Here is a 19,705-nt window from a genome sequence, read left to right on the forward strand (position 1 = left end):
TACAGAGAGAAATACTGGTATATATATAATAGTAGTGTAGTGTGTACATAAAGCTATAGTAGTAGTGTATTGTGTACATATAGATATAATAGTAATGTATTGTGTACAGAGTGAAATACTGGTAAAGATATAGTAGTAGTGTATTGTGTACAGAGATACTGTAAATACTAGTATAGACATACTAGTAGTGTATCATGTACATAGCAGTAGTGTAGTGTGTACAATTTAGATATAGTGTTGGGGAATGTGTACATACATACAGTATATAGTAGTAGTGTACTGTGTACAGAGTGAAATACTAGTATAGATATAGTAGTAGTGTATTGTGTACATATAGATATAGTAGTAGTCTATCGTGTACAGAGAGAAATATTAGTATAGATATAGTAATAGTGTATTGTGTACATATAGATATAGTAGTAGTGTATTGTGTACAGAGAGGCATACTAGTAGTGTATTGTGTACATATAGACACAGTTTAATAGTAGTATATTGTGTACATAGATATACTAATAGTGTATTGTGTACAGAGAGAAATACTAGTATAGATATAATAGTAGTGTAGCGTATACATAAAGCTATAGTAGTAGTGTATTGTGTACATATAGATATAGTAGTAATGTATTGGTGTACAGAGTGAAATACTGGTAAAGATATAGTAGTAGTGTATTGTGTACAGAGATACTGTAAATACTAGTATAGACATAGCAGTAGTGTAGTGTGTACAATTTAGATATAGTGTTGGGGAATGTGTACATACATACTGTATATAGTAGTAGTGTATTGTGTACAGAGTGAAATACTAGTATAGATATAGTAGTAGTGTATTGTGTACATATAGATATAGTAGTAGTCTATCGTGTACAGGGAGAAATACAAGTATAGCCGAAGTAGTAGTGTATTGTGTACAGATAGACATACTAGTAGTGTATTGTGTACGTATAGATACAGTTTAATAGTAGTATATTGTGTTCATATATATACTAATAGTGTATTGTGTACAGAGAGAAATATTAGTATAGATATAATAGTAGTATAGTGTGTACACATACCTGCCAACTTTTGAAATCAGAAAAACCTAGTAGCCAGGGTCCAAGGGCCGCAGCAGGCCCCGGTAGGTCCAGGACAAAGTCCTGGTGGGGGGTTCCTTCGCCCCCCGACGCAAAATGATTATTAGCATTCAGACAGGTTAAAATGTTGCTAAAACCATCACTTTTCTATCAGTCACAGTGACTTTTCAAAACAAAAATATTACAGCAAAAATCATATGGGTTGATTGACATGTTTATTCTGTAAGCTAACTTCAATAGTTTGAAATTATTTTGACAGTTAATGCCAGTTATCCTGTCAATCTTTCACAAGACTTCAATTTGTTAATTGAAAGTATAAACAGTATAAACACTTTTTACAGTAAACAAATGGTAAAACAGTACTAAACAATTCCATAAAAAAAAAATTGGTGTCATTATTAACTTTCTGTCCAAGCTTGTATAATCTACTGCCTTGTTCAATTGTAAAAAATATTCTGTGCCTAAAATTCACATTTCTATCACAATTATCATACTGTAAACATGGTAAGCTAACTTCATTAAAATTAATAGTCCTGTCAATAGCATGGAATTACAATTCAAATGTAGTTTTTTTGTAAGCCTTTCAAAAGAATTCAAAATATGAAAAAATAATGAAAATTAATTTAAGCCATCAGACACTTGAAAAGTGGCACATCACATCTCTAATGTAATCATTTTAACTTTTCAACAGAAATAGCACTGCAAAAATATTAAGGACATACTTCTGTATTTTGGTAGTTATGCTGTCAACATTTAACAAGATTTCTTCAACTTGGACTTGAAAGCATAAATAGTATAAACACTTTTAACAGTATAACAGTACTAAACAATTCCAATAGATAACATTGGTGTCATTACCTTTTTGTTTGCTCAATTATTGCCTCCGTAAATAAAACTTCGGCATTTATCACATCCAAAGAATCTGTTTGGGCGACGAAAAACGTTGAAAGTTTTCCACTTGTATCGCTAGCAACGGCATTAGACTTGTGTTTTTTTGTCCCAACGTGGTCTTTTACATCGCTAATTCCTCCGTGTCCGATCGAAAAATCTTGTCTGCACAAGGTGCAATTCGCGTAGTTTTCACCCTTTTTGGAACGGATAATTATTCCCGGATAGGCTTTTGAATATTCTTCACGGAATGACTGCAGTTTTCTTTTCGGTTTAAGACTCGTATGCGATTTTTCTCCGGCTGATTCCATGATCGTTCGCTCGTTTGGAAACAATAGCAACTGGTGCCTCGTGCTTGGCAGCGGTGCTATAAATAGCCTCGCGCATGTGTAACAGGTACGTTAGCTATTATAGTAGACGTTCTCAATATTTGGGCTAATCAGAAGTCTAGATTACGACTCGGAGAGAGTAGGACAGACACAATTAAATGCTTTAAATTATACTGGTGTTATTTAAATATGTACAGTGCAACAAATAGTGGACATACATTGATAGGAATGGCCATTCAAAACAAAAGAAAAAAACAGCAAGGGTTCAGGTAATTCATAACAGGTAGTATCAAAAGTTCTTAAAAGGTCATATGAGACTGATCGCAGTCCATACGCGCATTCAGAGTTCATACAGCCACACGGTTTGGGGTTGTGGGTATGGCAGTTTGTAGTGAGAGTTCAGTTTATGGGCAGGGTGTGTATGAGGTAGTGCAAAGGGCCGCAGAGCAATGAGGTGCGAGGCAAGGGGTTCGGCTATAAGCCGCCTACCGGCCCGACCAGAGCAGGTGGAGTTCAGGGGTTGAGAGGTGGAGATCCTTGGGCTCAGGCGAGGCCTATCTACAGCTCGCCATCCAAGACTTAGGGACCTGGCCTGCGTAAGCACAGGACCCGAAGTTCAATCAATGTGCGCACATAACATCAACATTAAGTCATCTATCGTTCGACCTTCAATAAATAAGTTACACTTATTATTATCATTATTAGCTATAATACTGCTAACATTAACAATATTTAAACAATCCCATGCATGTATAAAATAAACACGACAGTACACAGTGTTGTCATTATGACGGGAGTAACATTAACAATAACAGTGACGTCACTATGACGGGTGTAACCGCACACCAGCGGCAGTATTCATTCATTGTCTTTACCATAGCATAAAAAGTGCAAATGGCCTTAAAACGCCACAACACTCAGTTACCATATGTAAATACTCAAAATAAAGACTCGACATAAATATAAACTCAATAGGATCAGAAACATTGGAGGAAACGGGATTAAAACCCGATGCTAACCGCCCATAGGAAATACATGGGTACGGCTAGTCGCTACTATTAGCAAACAGATTCACTTACCAACTCGGCTTAATATCTTATCATCGACACACTCTCTCGTCGCAACACGTCCCTGATGTTCGGCACCTACAATTAGTTGTAAAATGTTGGACGGTTGTTTTTACAATATGCAAGCAAACGACAACTTTAAAACCAGTGTTGGGTTAGTTACTGAAAAACAGTAACTAGTTACAGTTACTAGTTACTTTATTTCAAAAGTAACTCAGTTACTAACTCAGTTACTTACACCAAAAAGTAATGCGTTACTGTGAAAAGTAACTATTTAGTTACTTCTTCTACTTTTTTTTTTTAATGCTCCCATTAATGCCCTTTTAGCCTTCATTTTAGTACTGTTATTGCACTGGAGAATAATACAATCTGTTGATCAACTTGACATACATTTGCATCACTGAACTCTGCTAAGCAATGTGCTCTACATACAACACACAAAGACAAAGATATGTTTCAAAGGGCCAATTTATTTCAGGCCAGAACAAATTGACAAAACTATTTTAAATAGCTGCAAAATAACATACATAAGTAACAAACAGCATAATAACACTAACACTAACACTAACACTAACCACGTTAAACCCAGATTCCGAACTAATAAAGGTCTTAACTCATTCTCTTTCTATGCCACTTCAATATGGAATGCACTCCCAACAGGTGTAAAAGAAAGGGCATCTCTATCCTCCTTCAAAACCGCACTAAAAGAACATCTCCAGGCAACTACAACCCTAAACTAACACCCTCCCTTCCACATAATACCTCTTCGGATTGTAAATAATCAAATGTAGACACTTTTTCTTATACTTTCTGATCTCTCTCTCTGTGTCCACTACTTGCTGTACATATCCTACCAAGTCAGTCCTACACTGTTCCAATGTCCATTTCTCTGATAATGCAATTGATGATGACTGAAGTGTTGATACCAACCAAACCTAACCCCCCCCCTCCATATCCCACACCCCGGATTGTAAATAATGTAAATAATTCAATGTATATACCCTGATGATTATCTTGTGTGATGACTGTATTATGATGTTAGTATATATTTGATAGTATATATCTGTATCTGGACCCCGACTTAAACAAGTTAAAAAACTTATTTGGGTGTTACCATTTAGTGGTCAATTGTACGGAATATGTACTGTACTGTGCAATCTACTAATAAAAGTTTCAATCAATCAATCAATCAATCAACAACATAGCTGTAAAGCTGGCTTCACCTAAGGAAGGCACACGTGACATACACAGAGCCTAACCAGGCAGATTTGAATTGTTGTTTTGGGCAGTAGACGGGATCTTTGATCCAAGACACAACTTACATTTAACTAAAATGTTCTTTTCTTTGTGCTCGACAAAAGAAAAGAAGTGAGAATATCTCATACTTGCCAACCCTCCCGAATTTCACTGCCTCTCCCTGGGACAACCATTCTCCAAATTTCTGCCGATTTCCAGCCGGACTTAAGGGACGCCCCCTCCCGGTCTGTGCGGATCTGAGTGGGGACAGCCTGTCGTCACGTCCGCTTGGCCAACCAAAAAGTAACCACAGAACATTATACCGTATAGGCGTATAGTGTTCTGTGGTTACTTGTTGGCCAACGGTTGTATTGCGCACCCCCCTCCCCTCCCCTCCCCTCCCCTCCCCTTCCCACACTCAGACACACAGTCACACAGAGAGCGCAGAGGAAGAATCAGAAGCACGTCACTGCTTCGCTGGAATAAAACACACTCAGCTCCTCAGTTTCTAGCCGATAGTACATAAAAAGTAACGTAAAATAACGCAGTAACGCATCATGTAGTAACGGTAACTGAGTTATTGAATATAAAAAAATAACGCGTTAGATTACTAGTTACCGCCGAAACTAACGGCGTTACAGTAACGCGTTACAAAGTATCGCGTTAGTCCCAACACTGTTTAAAACATACCGGCTTCATATGTCCCCAGGCTTAGCCACCGCACCTGGCAGCCATCTCGGAATGCTGGATTTTATAGAGCGTGATTGGCTGCAGCGGGTCACGTGAGCGCGTGTGTTAAACTCGCGAGATTAAACGTGGAAACGGCGCAGGTAATATGAGGAGATGTCATGAGAGGAAATATGGCTTATTTCCCACCCGTGTTACACATGGCATTCGGAATGGCTCGATAGGAAGTTACGAGAAGCAGTGTCGATTGTCATTGTTGTTACGCGATTTCGTGAATAAAACTTTAAAAAAAAAAAAAATTTTTAATTAATGAAAAACCGTATTTTTTATCACTGCAACCGTAACCCGGAATAGGTTGATGAAAACTGTACTAATTACGGGAAAACCGGAGTAGTTGGCAGGTATGTGTACATAAAGCTCTAGTAGTAGTGTATTGTGTACAGAGATACTGTAAATACTAATATAGACATACTAGTAGTGCATTGTGTAGTAGTATAGTAGTAGTAGTAGTAGTAGTAGTAGTGTGTATGTTATTAATAGTGTTGGGGAATGTGTACATACTGTATAGATATAGTAGTAGAGTATCGTGTACAGTCAGACCTGGGCATTCCGCGGCCCGCGGGCCACATCCAGCCCTTTGTACGTCTCTGTCCGGCCCGCGTGAGGCCAATCATAAATTACAAAATACATTTTAAAAAGTATCTATCTCGAGTGTGCAATACAACAGTGCTGCTTTTGTTTTGAAAAGCGTTATTTGTATTACTTCCGTGTGGATGTATGCTCGTGCGCGATTGTGAGTGAATGTGAACAGCGGCAATCACAAATTACAAAATACATTTAAAAAAACATCTATGTCGTGCGTGCAATACAACTGTGCTGCTTTTATTTTGAAAAGTGTTATTTAAGGGCGTAAGTCCGTGTGTAACCTGTGAGTGAAGGTGCACAGCGACAAGTGATGCCCGGTTATCCCCGAGACGCTAAAAAAAGAAAAATTGATGACGAATGGCGTGTTTTCAACAAGACATGGACTGCCAAGTATTTCTTAACAGAAATTAAAGGTAAAGCTGTGTGCTTAATTTGTGGTACACAGGTTGCTGTGTTTAAAGAATATAGTGTAACGACCTGCTGACGTTGATGTTGTGTTCTTGAGTTGCGGAAATGAGGAGTGAGGATAGACATGCGTGTGGAAGGAATGAGATAAGTTGAGCTGTGTTAGTATAGGTTGCTCAATAAAAGTTTAAAAAGAGTGTCAGACTTGGTGTGCACTTCTTCTGGACGCTACAATTGGTGTCAGAAGTAAAACTTTGCGCATACTGCCGCTGCTTGTGTGAGCATACTGCGCTGCTTGTGTGCTCAGCCTGCTACGTCATCGGAAGGTACGTGCCACGGTGTTTCCTAACGACTTTGTCAAGATTGAACGAGGGGAAGGACATTGAGTGGGGACTTAAGGTGCCGGCAGCGACTGCAGATGTCTGTGTGAATCCCGGACGTGAGGAGCTCGTCGCAAAGAGAGAGAGAGAGGGAGGAAGAAGAGAGGCAGCGTCTACAGGTGCAGCGCACGCTGCTTGGCATGGGGGAATTCCGCCCTCAATGAAGACTCCCAGGTTTGATGGCAAGGCGAACTGGGAGGCATTTCATCCCACTTCTGACACCAATTGTAGCGTCCAGAAGACGTGCACACCAAGTCTTACGCTCTTTTTAAACTTTTATTGCGCAACCTATACTAACACAGCTCAACTTATCTCGTTCTTTCTACACACACGTCTATCCTCACTCCTCATTTCCGCAACAGCAACACTTCCTCCTTCTTTGCCAATCACCTTACAGACGTGATACGTTCACAACAAAGAGGATGCAGGATAAAGTGACAGAAATTGACATTTTTGCATTGTATTATACACCAGGAAGTGTTGTGTAAGAAAGTGTTAAAAATAAAACCATCAAAAGCCATCTGCTTTTGTATAAAGATAAGTTAGGTTAAATGAAAATACTATTATTATTATTATTTATCTTACGGTATATCAAAAATAATTTGAGCAAAATTTTATTGAAATATTGTCGGTGTGGCCCTCCAGCAGTGCTCGGGTTGCTCATGCGGCCCCGGTAAAAATTAATTGCCCACCCCTGGTGTACAGGGTGAAATACTAGTATAAATATAGTAGTAGTGTATTGTGTACATATACAAACCCTGTTTCCATATGAGTTGGGAAATTGTGTTAGATGTAAATATAAACGGAATACAATGATTTGCAAATCCTTTTCAACCCACATTCAATTGAATGCACTACAAAGACAAGATATTTGATGTTCAAACTCATAAACTTTATTTTTTTTTTTTGCAAATAATAATTAACTTAGAATTTCATGGCTGCAACATGTGCCAAAGTAATTGGGAAAGGGCATGTTCACCACTGTGTTACATGGCCTTTCCATTTAACAACACTCAGTAAACGTTTGGGAACTGAGGAGACACATTTTTTAAGCTTCTCAGGTGGAATTCTTTCCCATTCTTGCTTGATGTACAGCTTAAGTTGGTCAACAGTCCGTGGGTCTCCGTTGTGGTATTTTAGGCTTCATAATGCGCCACACATGTTCAATGGGAGACAGGTCTGGACTACAGGCAGGCCAGTCTAGTACCCGCACTCTTTTACTATGAAGCCACGTTGATGTAACACGTGGCTTGGCATTGTCTAGCTGAAATAACCACTGGCATCCATGGTAACGTTGCTTGGATGGCAACATATGTTGCTCCAAAACCTGTATGTACATTTCAGCATTAATGGCGCCTTCACAGATGTGTAAGTTACCCATGTCTTGGGCACTAATACACCCCCATACCATCACAGATGCTGGCTTTTCAACTTTGCGCCTATAACAATCCGGATGGTTCTTTTCCTCTTTGGTCCGGAGGACACAACGTCCACAATTTCCAAAAACTATTTGAAATGTGGACTCGTCAGACCACAGAACACTTTTCCACTTTGTATCAGTCCATCTTAGATGAACTCAGGCCCAGCGAAGCCGACGGCGTCTCTGGGTGTTGTTGATAAACGGTTTTTGCCTTGCATAGGAGAGTTTTAACTTGCACTTACAGATGTAGCGACCAACTGTAGTTACGGTACTGACAGTGGGTTTCTGAAGTGTTCCTGAGCCCATGTGGTGATATCCTTTACACACTGATGTCGCTTGTTGATGCAGTACAGCCTGAGGGATCGAAGGTCACGGGCTTAGCTGCTTACATGCAGTGATTTCTCCAGATTCTCTGAACCCTTTGATGATATTACGGACTGTAGATGGTGAAATCCCTAAATTCCTTGCAATAGCTGGTTGAGAAAGGTTTTTCTTAAACTGTTCAACAATTTGCTCACGCATTTGTTGACAAAGTGGTGACCCTCGCCCCATCCTTGTTTGTGAATGACTGAGCATTTCATGGAATCTACTTTTATACCCAATCATGTCACCCACCTATTCCCAATTGGCCTGTACACCTGTGGGATGTTCCAAATAAGTGTTTGATGAGCATTCCTCAACTTTATCAGTATTTATTGCCACCTTTCCCAACTTCTTTGTCACGTGTTGCTGGCATCAAATTCTAAAGTTAATGATTATTTGCAACAACAAAAAAATGTTTAACAGTTTGAACATCAAATATGTTGTCTTTGTAGCATATTCAACTGAATATGGGTTGAAAATGATTTGCAAATCATTGTATTCCGTTTATATTTACATCTAACACAATTTCCCAACTCATGTGGAAACGGGGTTTGTAGATATAGTAGTAGTCTATCGTGTACAGAGAGAAAAACAAGTACAGACGAAGTAGTAGTGTATTGTGTACAGATAGATGTAGTAGTAGTGTATTGTGTAGAGATAAATGTAGTGGTAGTGTATTTTGTACAGAGAGACATACTAGTAGTGTATTGTGTACATATAGATACAGTTTAATAGTAGTATATTGTGTAAATAGATATACTAATAGTGTATTGACAAATACTAGTATAGATATAATAGTAGTGTAGTGTGTACATAAAGCTATAGTAGTAGTGTATTGTGTACATATAGATATAGTAGTAATGTATTGTGTACATATAGATATAGTAGTTGTGTACTGTGACATATAGATATAGTACGGCGTGGCGCAGTGGAAGAATGGCCGTGCGCGACCCGAGGGTCCCTGGTTCAATCCCCACCTAGTACCAACCTCGTCATGTCCGTTGTGTCCTGAGCAAGACACTTCACCCTTGCTCCTGATGGGTGCTGGTTAGCGCCTTGCATGGCAGCTCCCTCCATCAGTGTGTGAATGGGTAAATGTGGAAGTAGTGTCAAAGCGCTTTGAGTACCTTGAAGGTAGAAAAGCGCTATACAAGTACAACCCATTTATCATTTATTTATTTAGTGTAGTGTGTACATATAGATATAGTAGTAGTGTATCGTGTACAGAGTAAAATACTAGTATAGATATAGTAGCCGTGTATTGTGTACAGAGAGAAGTAAGTAAGTGTAGAGACATACTAGAAGTGTATTGTGTATATATAGTAGTAGTGTGGTGTGTACATATAGATATAGTAGTAGTGTATTGAGTACATATAGATATAGTAGTAGTGTATTGAGTACATATTGATATAGTAGTAGTGTAGTGTGTACATATAGATATAGTAGTAGTGTATTGAGTACATATTGATATAGTAGTAGTGTAGTGTGTACATATAGATATAGTAGTAGTGTGTTGAGTACATATTGATATAGTAGTAGTGTAGTGTGTACATATAGATATAGTAGTAGTGTATTGAGTACATATTGATATAGTAGTAGTGTAGTGTGTACATATAGATATAGTAGTAGTGTGTTGAGTACATATTGATATAGTAGTAGTGTAGTGTGTACAGAGAGACATACTAGAAGTGTATTGTGTACATAGTAGTAGTGTATTGAGTACATATAGATATAGTAGTATGTGTGTGTGTATTGCATAGTAATTAGTGTGTTTTTCCTACCAGATGGTTATGCTGATGGCCGACTGCAATTGCTTCCACTGTTTGAGCCTGCAGGTGCGTCTTCACCTTCCAAAGACAAAACATTAAAAAATGTGCACATAAGAGGTAGAAAAATGAGCGGGAAACCAACTTACCAGGTAAGCAGGAGAAGCAACGAACGCTCCGAGGGCTCCGGCCCCCGCGCCTGACAGAACACTTCCTCCATGGTACGAGGTGACGCCCAGGGCTTCGCAATAAGAATATGAGCCCAGCCTCACTCCGTTCATCACTCCCTGGTACACCAACCCCACTGAGAGCCCCTTCTGCAGACCCCGCAGCCCGTCTGTGCACCCCACCACCCAGAGAGCCTGGAGGACCCCGCGGTAGTGCCTCTGGTAGGTTCCGGCTGCACGCAGCTCCCCCTGAAGCTGCAGGCGCGTCTTGACCACCTCTAAAGGGTTGGTGAAGACGCAGGCGGCGCAGCACGCCAAGGCACCGAGGGCAAAGTCCAGAGGAGGCCAGACGGCCGGACGGGGCGGCGAGGGGACGAAAATGCTGGCTGTTACAGGCGACACGGTGGACGCCATCGTGTGACGAAAGGCCTAAGAAATCAGCGGGAGTGGACTTGTTGTCATCTCATACAGCTGACACTTTGTCCTCCTGGTGATAAGCGTGTGTGTGTGTGTGTGTGTGTACGTATGTGTGTGTGTGTGTGTGTGTGTGTCTACACAGGGAGGGAAGCCAAACAAGAATACTGTCAGTCATACTGCTTTGCCACCATGGCTTTCCGTCATCAAGACAGGCGTCCTCTGCAAGACAAAGTATTGCTTTCATTGTCTCCATGCACAAAAATATGTTCCAAAAAAAAAAGTTACAGCTGCCTTAAAGCCCCACTAAAGAACTTTCAGTTTTGGTTGATTTTTGGTGGCACCAGTGGACCAAAGCGGTAGTGTTTTGCCAGAAGGAAGACCACATTTCCCATGATGACTAGCGCAATGAGTGTCAGACTGACATGAAGTCTGCTGTAATATTGGCACAAATATGACATCGCTAAGGCAGTGTTTTTCAACCACTTCGCCGCGGCACACTAGTGTACTGTGAGATACAATTTCACCTAATTGGCTTAAAAATATTTTTTGCAGACCAGTAATTAAAATCCGCAAATAATGTGTCGTTGTTGAGTGTCTGTGCTGTCTAGGGCTAGGCAGAGTAACCATGTAATACTCTTCCATATCAGCAGGTGGCAGCAGATAGCTAATTGCTTTGTAGATGTCGGGAACATGGTTTGTCGTGATCACAATATGCGGGAGGCAGCGTGCAGGTAAAAAGGTATCTAACACTTAAAACAAAAACAAATAAAAGGCTAGTGCTGCTAAGTGCCGCTAAGAAAAGGCATTGAAGCTTAGGGATGGTTTTGCAAAACGAAACTAAAACTGAACTGGCTGCTAAGTAAACAAAAACAGAATGCTGGACGACAGCAAAGACTTACAGCGTGTGGAGCAGAGACGGCGTCCACAAAGTACATGCGTACATGACATGACAATCAACTATGTGCCTACAAAGAAGGATAGCGTCCGCACAACTTAAATAGTCTTGATTGCGAAAACAAATCAGGTGCGAGGAATCACGTTAAAGGAAAATACCAACAAAAGAGGAAAAGTCACCAAAATAGGAGCGCAAGACAAGAACTAAAACACTACACACAGGAAAACACCAAAGAACTAAAAATAAGTCACGGTGTGATGTGACAGATCGTGACAGTGCACCTACTTTGAGACAAGAGCTATAGTGATGCATGCTTGGTTATGGTTTGAATTCATGTACAACAATTGCGAGAATTACTTTTTACTGTCAATATTGGCTACTGAGTTTCATTTTTCAATGATTTCTGCTGGTTGTGTGCCTCTGGATTTTTTCAATGAAAAAAATGTGCCTTGGCTCAGAAAAGGTTAAAAAACACTGCTCTAAGGGCTTTGCTGATGTTAAATAGCAGACACTATCAAGAAATGAGACTGAATTGCGCAACTTCCAAGAATGTATCAGGGCAGAGGCAGAACGGAAGCAAAGAAAGACCGGCGAGAAAGTTTTTTGAAGGAAGTAGTGTGGAACTGCGAACTATCAAGTCGGTGGCTTTTTATTGCTCCCACGCAAATTTCCGATAGCTAACATTAGCATTAGCATTTTGATTTGAGCTTCAAAAGTCACTTACGAGTTTAGCAGGAACAGAGCCACGGCAGCATTGGCCGAAAAATCCCTCTTCATCTTTGAGCTCACGCCAGCGAGTGAAAGCTGGGCCAATGTTGATCCCAGACTGTCCTTTTATTAGGTTCCTTTTAACAGGAGTAAACAGAGATAGGGTGCAGGTATATAAATGATAAATGGGTTGTACTTGTATAGCGCTTTTCTACCTTCAAGGTACTCAAAGCGCTTTGACACTACTACCACATTTACCCATTCACACACACATTCACACACTGATGGAGGGAGCTGCCATGCAAGGCGCTAACCAGCACCCATCAGGAGCAAGGGTGAAGTGTCTTGCTCAGGACACAACGGACATGACGAGGTTGGTACTAGGTGGGGATTGAACCAGGGACCCTCGGGTCGCGCACGGCCACTCTTCCACTGCGCCACGCCGCCCCTATATGCAGATCTTCTGGTAAACACCTTGCAATAGAGGGAATTTGGTAAATAAACATTTTTAAAAACCTTGGCCAAGTTTCAAACGATCAGCCTAATTCCAATAAGAGTCCCACAATCATAAAAGTTTGGTAGCCCAAAGTGCTTCTTAGGGTTAAGAAGTTTTTTTTTTTATGTCTCAGGCAAAACTTTTCGTTTCTTTGGTTGTTTTGGAGCTTAGGCCATGATAGCAGTATAGTGGGGCCAATGGGAGATCCTCTACTTTGCCCATAAAACCCAATAAGTAACCATCCAAAAACCACCAACAACACTCCATTTACATTTCATGACTTGAATATTAACCAAGTATTAGTGATATTGGTATTATAAGCGCTAATGCAGACAAACTATTTATATTGTGTGCCTATGTTTACATCATCGAGTGGTGTGGTGCTTCCTCTGCTCGTGAAAGTTTATTCTAGATCATAAATCATGTCTCTCACCTAGATAGTAGAAGAACAAAGTTGGTACACTTTGACAGCCAATTTAGACACAGAATTGGTGAGAACGACACGAAAAGATGCTTTGTTCCACCCCTCTTTGTTTTGCTAGGATTATGAGTTGTTCTTCATCTAAATAGGAATATATGAACATCCAAAAATTGGTAACTTCTGAAAATAGTTTTTTTTTTTTTTTTTAATATAATAACGAGACAAACTTTTGAATGGCTTTGAAAGGAACGTCTCTTCAAGATCCAGGCCCTTTCGGAGAGCCATCAATCCCATATCTATGGCCTAAATTGGCCTAGTTGCCCTCTATGGAAACTGGTCCGCTAATCGCTGGCTGGCAACAAGAACACTAATTGCTAGCAGGCAATGTGCGCACTAATGGCTAGCTGACAACAAGAGTGCTGATCGCTAGCTGGCAATTAGCATGCTAATTACTAGCTGTAAACTAGTGCCAGGGCTGTACAGTGCAAGCCTTTTAGTCACATTTAAAACTAAATATAGGCAGTGAGAGTACTGGGAAAAAAAAAAGAAAAAGAGTAGCACATGTGCGAATATAGATTTTACCCTGTAATTAGCGTTTTGCTCTTAAAATAAATCCATCTAAATTTGATCAAACTTAAGTAAAAATTTCTGCCATCTGTATAACATGTTTGAAATAAACTTAAATCATAACCACAACCAAATGGACAAGTGATTGATATGGAAGTGTCACTGATCACTCTGTACACGCTGACAGCTGTGTGTTCGTCCCTCTTCCTTCATGCAAAGAGGGGAGCAGAGTTTTAGATGTAGCGGGGCTGTGTGCGAGCTCCAAGTCGTCTTCCAACATTCAAGAAAACAAGGTCTTAGTTGGAGGAACTGGTCAGTAAAAGACAATGGGCCCCATTCACCAATAAGTTCCTAACTTTTCCTCCTATCTTTCTTCCTAAGTGATTTCCTAAGAGGAGTCCATTCAAATTCATGACGTGTTCTTAAATGGCCAAATTGTTCCCACCTGCTGTTCTTAAGTTGCTGAATGCCAAATGGTTAGCGCGTGCGTGTCTATCATAATTTGCATATAAACACGCCCTTATTTCCCCAATATGCATAAGTAAACACCCTTAATTCCGCAATCTGTATAGGCAAACGCCCTTAATTCCCCATAACACTGACATCAAACACACGGAGAAAACACAAACAGATTACAGAAGAGAAATTCGTATTATCCCACGGGGGAAATACATAATGTCAAAACGTAAGTTTAAGAAAGGGGGGACTGCTGACGTAGTCTAAAGCGTTCAAATAAATATTCGTCACTTCGGGCAAATAGGTCGACATGGTCGTGAAATATGCGCTCCATCCCCAGGGCACGATCTGCGGCATCTTGCAGTAGCAGCAAAATCATCGTCATTGTGTGCACACGGTACTTTGAAATGTCTATATATTGCTCATTTTGCTATATGTCTGTCTGTCTGTCTTATCTATATCTATCTATCTATCTATCTATCTATCTATAAATGATATTAATTTAACATTAGACAATAGAAGTAAGGGAACTTGTCACACTTAAGAACAAATAGGCCACCCTATGGGTGCTCTGGAGCACTCGTAGATTTTGTTCTTACCTACGAACAAATCCCAGCTAAGAAAACATTGGTGAATACAAACCTCGTTTCCATGAGTTAGGAAATTGTGTTAGATGTAAATATAAACGGAATACAATGATTTGCAAATCATTTTCAACCCATATTCAGTTGAATATGCTACAAAGACAACATATTTGATGTTCAAACTGATAAACTTTTAATTTTTTTTGCAAATAATCATTAACTTTAGAATTTGATGCCAGCCACACGTGACAAAGAAGTTGGGAAAGGTGGCAATAAATACTGATAAAGTTGAGGAATGCTCATCAAACACTTATTTGGAACATCCCACAGGTGAACAGGCAAATTGGGAACAGGTGGGTGCCATGATTGGGTATACAAGTACATTCCATGAAATGCTCAGTCATTCACAAACAAGGATGGGGTGAGGGTCACCACTTTTGTCAACAAATGCGTGAGCAAATTGTTGAACAGTTTAAGAAAAACCTTTCTCAACCAGCTATTGCAAGGAATTTAGGGATTTCACCATCTACGATCCGTAATATCATCAAAGTGTTCAGACAATCTGGAAAAATCCCTGCACGTAAGCAGCTAAGCCCGTGACCTTCGATCTCTCGGGCTGTACTGCATCAACAAGTGACATCAGTGTGTAAAGGATATCACCACATGGGCTCAGGAACACTTCAGAAAACCACTGTCAGTAACTACAGTTGGTCGCTACATCTGTAAGTGCAAGTTAAAACTCTCCTATGCAAGGTGAAAACCGTTTATCAACAACACCCAGAAACGCCGTCGGCTTCGCTGGGCCTGAGCTCATCTAAGATGGACTGATACAAAGTGGAAAAGTGTTCTGTGGTCTGACGAGTCCACATTTCAAATTGTTTTTGGAAACTGTGGACGTCGTGTCCTCCGGACCAAAGAGGAAAAGAACCATCCGGATTGTTATAGGCGCAAAGTTGAAAAGCCAGCATCTGTGATGGTATTGGGGTGTATTAGTGCCCAAGATATGGGTAACTTACACATCTGTGAAGGCGCCATTAATGCTGAAAGGTACATACAGGTTTTGGAGCAACATATGTTGCCATCCAGGCAACGTTACCATGGACGCCCCTGCTTATTTCAGCAAGACAATGCCAAGCCACGTGTTACATCAACGTGGCTTCATAGTAAAAGAGTGCGGGTACTAGACTGGCCTGCCTGTAGTCCAGACCTGTCTCCCATTGAAAATGTGTGGCGCATTATGAAGCCTAAAATACTACAACGGAGACCCCCGGACTGTTGAACAACTTAAGCTGTACATCAAACAAGAATGGGAAAGAATTCCACCTGAGAAGCTTAAAAAATGTGTCTCCTCAGTTCCCAAACGTTTACTGAGTGTTGTTAAATGGAAAGGCCATGTAACACAGTGGTGAACATGCCCTTTCCCAACTACTTTGGCATGTGTTGCAGCCATGAAATTCTAAGTTAATTATTACTTGCAAAAATAAAATAAAGTTTATGAGTTTGAACATCAAATATCTTGTCTTTGTAGTGCATTCAATTGAATATGGGTTGAAAAGGATTTGCAAATCATTGCATTCCGTTTATATTTACATCTAACACAATTTCCCAACTCATATGGAAACGGGGTTTGTACAAAAATCTCCTTTAAAGCTCCATAAGTGGGCCTAAGAACAAAATTTGTTCTTAAGAACGGTTGCTGAATGGGGCCCAATGTTTTTTTCACCACCTTAAAACTTGACAGAAACTACGATTGAAGTGACAAACTTGTCATCCAAACAATACCCCGTTTGTTGACAAGAACCTACGGCTATGGAAGCACTTTCAATCTATTTATTAAGCAGAGGTAACACAAACCAGTGAAAGACTCAAATGAGCTGCCATCAGAGCCGACAAACTGCTAATCAATGAATCAATCAATCTTTATTTATATAGCCCTAAATCACAAGTGTCTCAAAGGGCTGCACAAGCCACAACGACATCCTCGGTACAAAGCCCACATACGGGCAAGGAAAAACTCACCCCAGTGGGACGTCGATGTGAATGACTATGAGAAACCTTGGAGAGGACCGCATATGTGGGTAACCCCCCCCCCTCTAGGGGAGACCGAAAGCAATGGATGTCGAGTGGGTCTGACATAATATTGTGAGAGTCCAGTCCATAGTGGATCCAACATAATAGTAAGAGTCCAGTCCATAGTGGGGCCAGCAGGACAATGCTAGCCTGTTAAGCTAACAAAAACAGCTCAAGCTATGCCTGTGAGACTCAGACTGAGCGTGGACTCGCTGACATCACACGTCACGAGGCAACAGGCACTGTCTTTTAAAAGGCACACGTACAGACGCTTACGCAACTGGTGCACTAATCGCTAGCTGGCAACTAGTCCGCAAATCGCAAGCTGGCAATCAGTCTGTATATCTGTAGCTCGCAACAAATGCGCTAATTGCTAGCTGGCAACTAGTGCGCTAACCACTAGCTGGCAACTAGTACTCAAATAACTAGCGAGCAATGAGAGCGCAAACTGCTAGCTCTAAAGTACAGCACTAATCACTAACTAGTAACTAGAGCGCTAATCGCTAACTGGCAACGACAGCGCTCTTCGCTTGCAGGCAACTGGCACGGTAATCGATAGCTGACAAATAGTCTGCAAATTGCTAGCTGGCAACTAGAGCACAAATCGCTAGTTGGCAACTACAGTTCTAATCGCTAGCTATTTTAAAGGGGAACTGTACTTTTTGGGGAATTTTGCCTATCGTTCACAATCGTTATGAGACAAGACAAAAGGGTTTGGTTTTTTTTTTGCATTATAACATGTAAAAAATGGCTCGTTCTCGGTGGCTAGTAATGCAGCTAATCAATTCTACCTCTTAATCATTTTAAAAATGCCTTCAATACTTCATTTACGTTCCATAACCTATATAATAACCAAGCTTTAGCGACATTGTTATTGTAAGAGCGAACACTGAGAAACTATTTTTTATGGAATAAGCCATAAAAGCTAGCTACGGAAAAAGACAAGCTGGCTTCTACGACTACACAAAACGTGTTTGACTTTATAATGCACAACACTGCGATAAGACACCAATTTGTACGGACTGAAAAACATGAACACTCATATTACAGTATCTGTAAAGTATTAGCCCATATTTCATGTTTTGTTTGTACACAGCTAGCCAGACAGCGTATGTACTGTAGTTTCAAAAACACGCATGACGTTCTGCGTGTATCATGATCGATATTAAAGTGTGACTCACTCAATGGGACAGTTGTGCGTTTGTTCCAGCTGGCCGGGGATGTTTTTTTCCAGTTTATTTGGGTAAGCACTTCATTTATGTCAAATTAGCATGGCTCCAAGTTCCACATTTATAGCATCAAAGTCAGTTTCACTTTACTCTCAGCTTTTGTCTGTTCCAACATCTCACCTTATCTATAAGCAGTAGTTCATCCTCAGTATTTTCAGCTTCAAAAATATAAAGTTGTGAATCCTCATTTGTCCAAAAATAGTAATTTTTGTTGTCTGTTATCGATTCTGCTATGGCACACACACACACACACACACACACACACACACACACACACACACACACACACACACACACACACACACACACACACACATGCGCACAAACACACACACGTTTGTGTCCGAAAGTAGCAGCACGCATCTGGAAACAGAAATCAACACGCTGAAGAAATCAGAAACTGGCTTTGCATAAAATGATCAAATTACGGTAAACATTGAACATATTTCACATTGTTATGAACAATTTAGTTACTACATACTTGCAGTGTGTATTGTTTGTAAAACGTTGGGGGGTTTTGAAGTTGGTTTTAGAGGGCTTTGAAGGCTACAACGGTGACTCCCATTATTGCATCTTTCAAGTGTTTTTTTAGTCATATTTAAAATCCTTAAAAAAAACATGCGTGTTCTTGTCTCTCATAATTATTGTGATAGACAGAATTCCAAAAAAAGTGTATTTCCCCTTTGAACATGAACACAATCATATGGTTATTTTATGTTTTCATTTTAAAACAGCAAGATAGGCTCCAGCACCCCTGCGACCCCGAGAGGGACAAGCGGTAAAAACTGGATAGATGGATGTTTTGAAGTGATATACAAATAAAATAACATTCTTACACCTTTTACCCTCCTGTCCCAAAACAGTCCACAACTTTAAACTAAACCTTCGGTATCATTTTTAAGAATAAATATTTTTATGTATTTTATTTTGTCATTAGAACCCCTAATTTTTTAATGTTATTTTATGAGTTCCTCATAAGAGACACATTCCCTATAACAGGAGTAAACGGAGATAGTGCAGGTATATGCAAATCTTCTTGTAAACACCTTGCAATAGAGGGAATTTTGTAAATAATTAAAAAAATTAAAACCCTTGGGCCGAGTTTCAAACGATCAGCCAACAAGAGTCCCACAATCATATTGGGACCCAAAAGTGCTTCTAAGGTATTAAAATACATTAGCAGTAAAAAGCAATTCAAACTAGCGACCAATCACATGATAAACCACACGTCCTCTCAATGCTTACTTGGCGATCATGTCAAATTGTCCATTCTTCCTCTCTAATGTGAACATGTGTCCACTTCCAAAGTCATTGTCACTGGCCCGGCCCACCACCTCGGGAAGCAGCCAATAGGCATGCATCCCTGTCGGTCACCTCACCCACCCATCAATGTCAACCAATCAGTGAGCAGGATGCTCAAACGAGTCCCCTTCTCTCAC

At 40.2% G+C, this 19,705-nt stretch overlaps 1 protein-coding gene across 2 annotated transcripts in view; it reads right to left on the reverse strand.

The window, feature by feature from the left end:
- slc25a34 (solute carrier family 25 member 34) overlaps nucleotides 1–19,684 on the reverse strand; it is a 32,917-nt gene extending 13,233 nt beyond the window's left edge. The window contains exons 1-3 of one of the 2 annotated variants that reach the window (XM_061932259.2): nucleotides 19,512–19,684; nucleotides 10,406–11,059; nucleotides 10,272–10,337 (exon numbers count right to left, since the gene is read on the reverse strand). In XM_061932259.2, the coding sequence (XP_061788243.1) occupies nucleotides 10,272–10,337; nucleotides 10,406–10,837 (498 nt within the window). In that variant the 5' untranslated portion in view covers nucleotides 10,838–11,059; nucleotides 19,512–19,684. Of the gene's footprint in view, nucleotides 1–10,271; nucleotides 10,338–10,405; nucleotides 11,060–12,459; nucleotides 12,614–19,511 lie in introns of those variants that run through there. The other variant, XM_072912634.1, reaches the window with a different exon arrangement.
- Between the last annotated feature and the right edge of the window lie 21 nt (nucleotides 19,685–19,705).

The sequence above is a fragment of the Nerophis lumbriciformis genome, linkage group LG38, assembly GCF_033978685.3.
Source record: "Nerophis lumbriciformis linkage group LG38, RoL_Nlum_v2.1, whole genome shotgun sequence".
Taxonomy (NCBI): Eukaryota; Metazoa; Chordata; class Actinopteri; order Syngnathiformes; family Syngnathidae; genus Nerophis; species Nerophis lumbriciformis.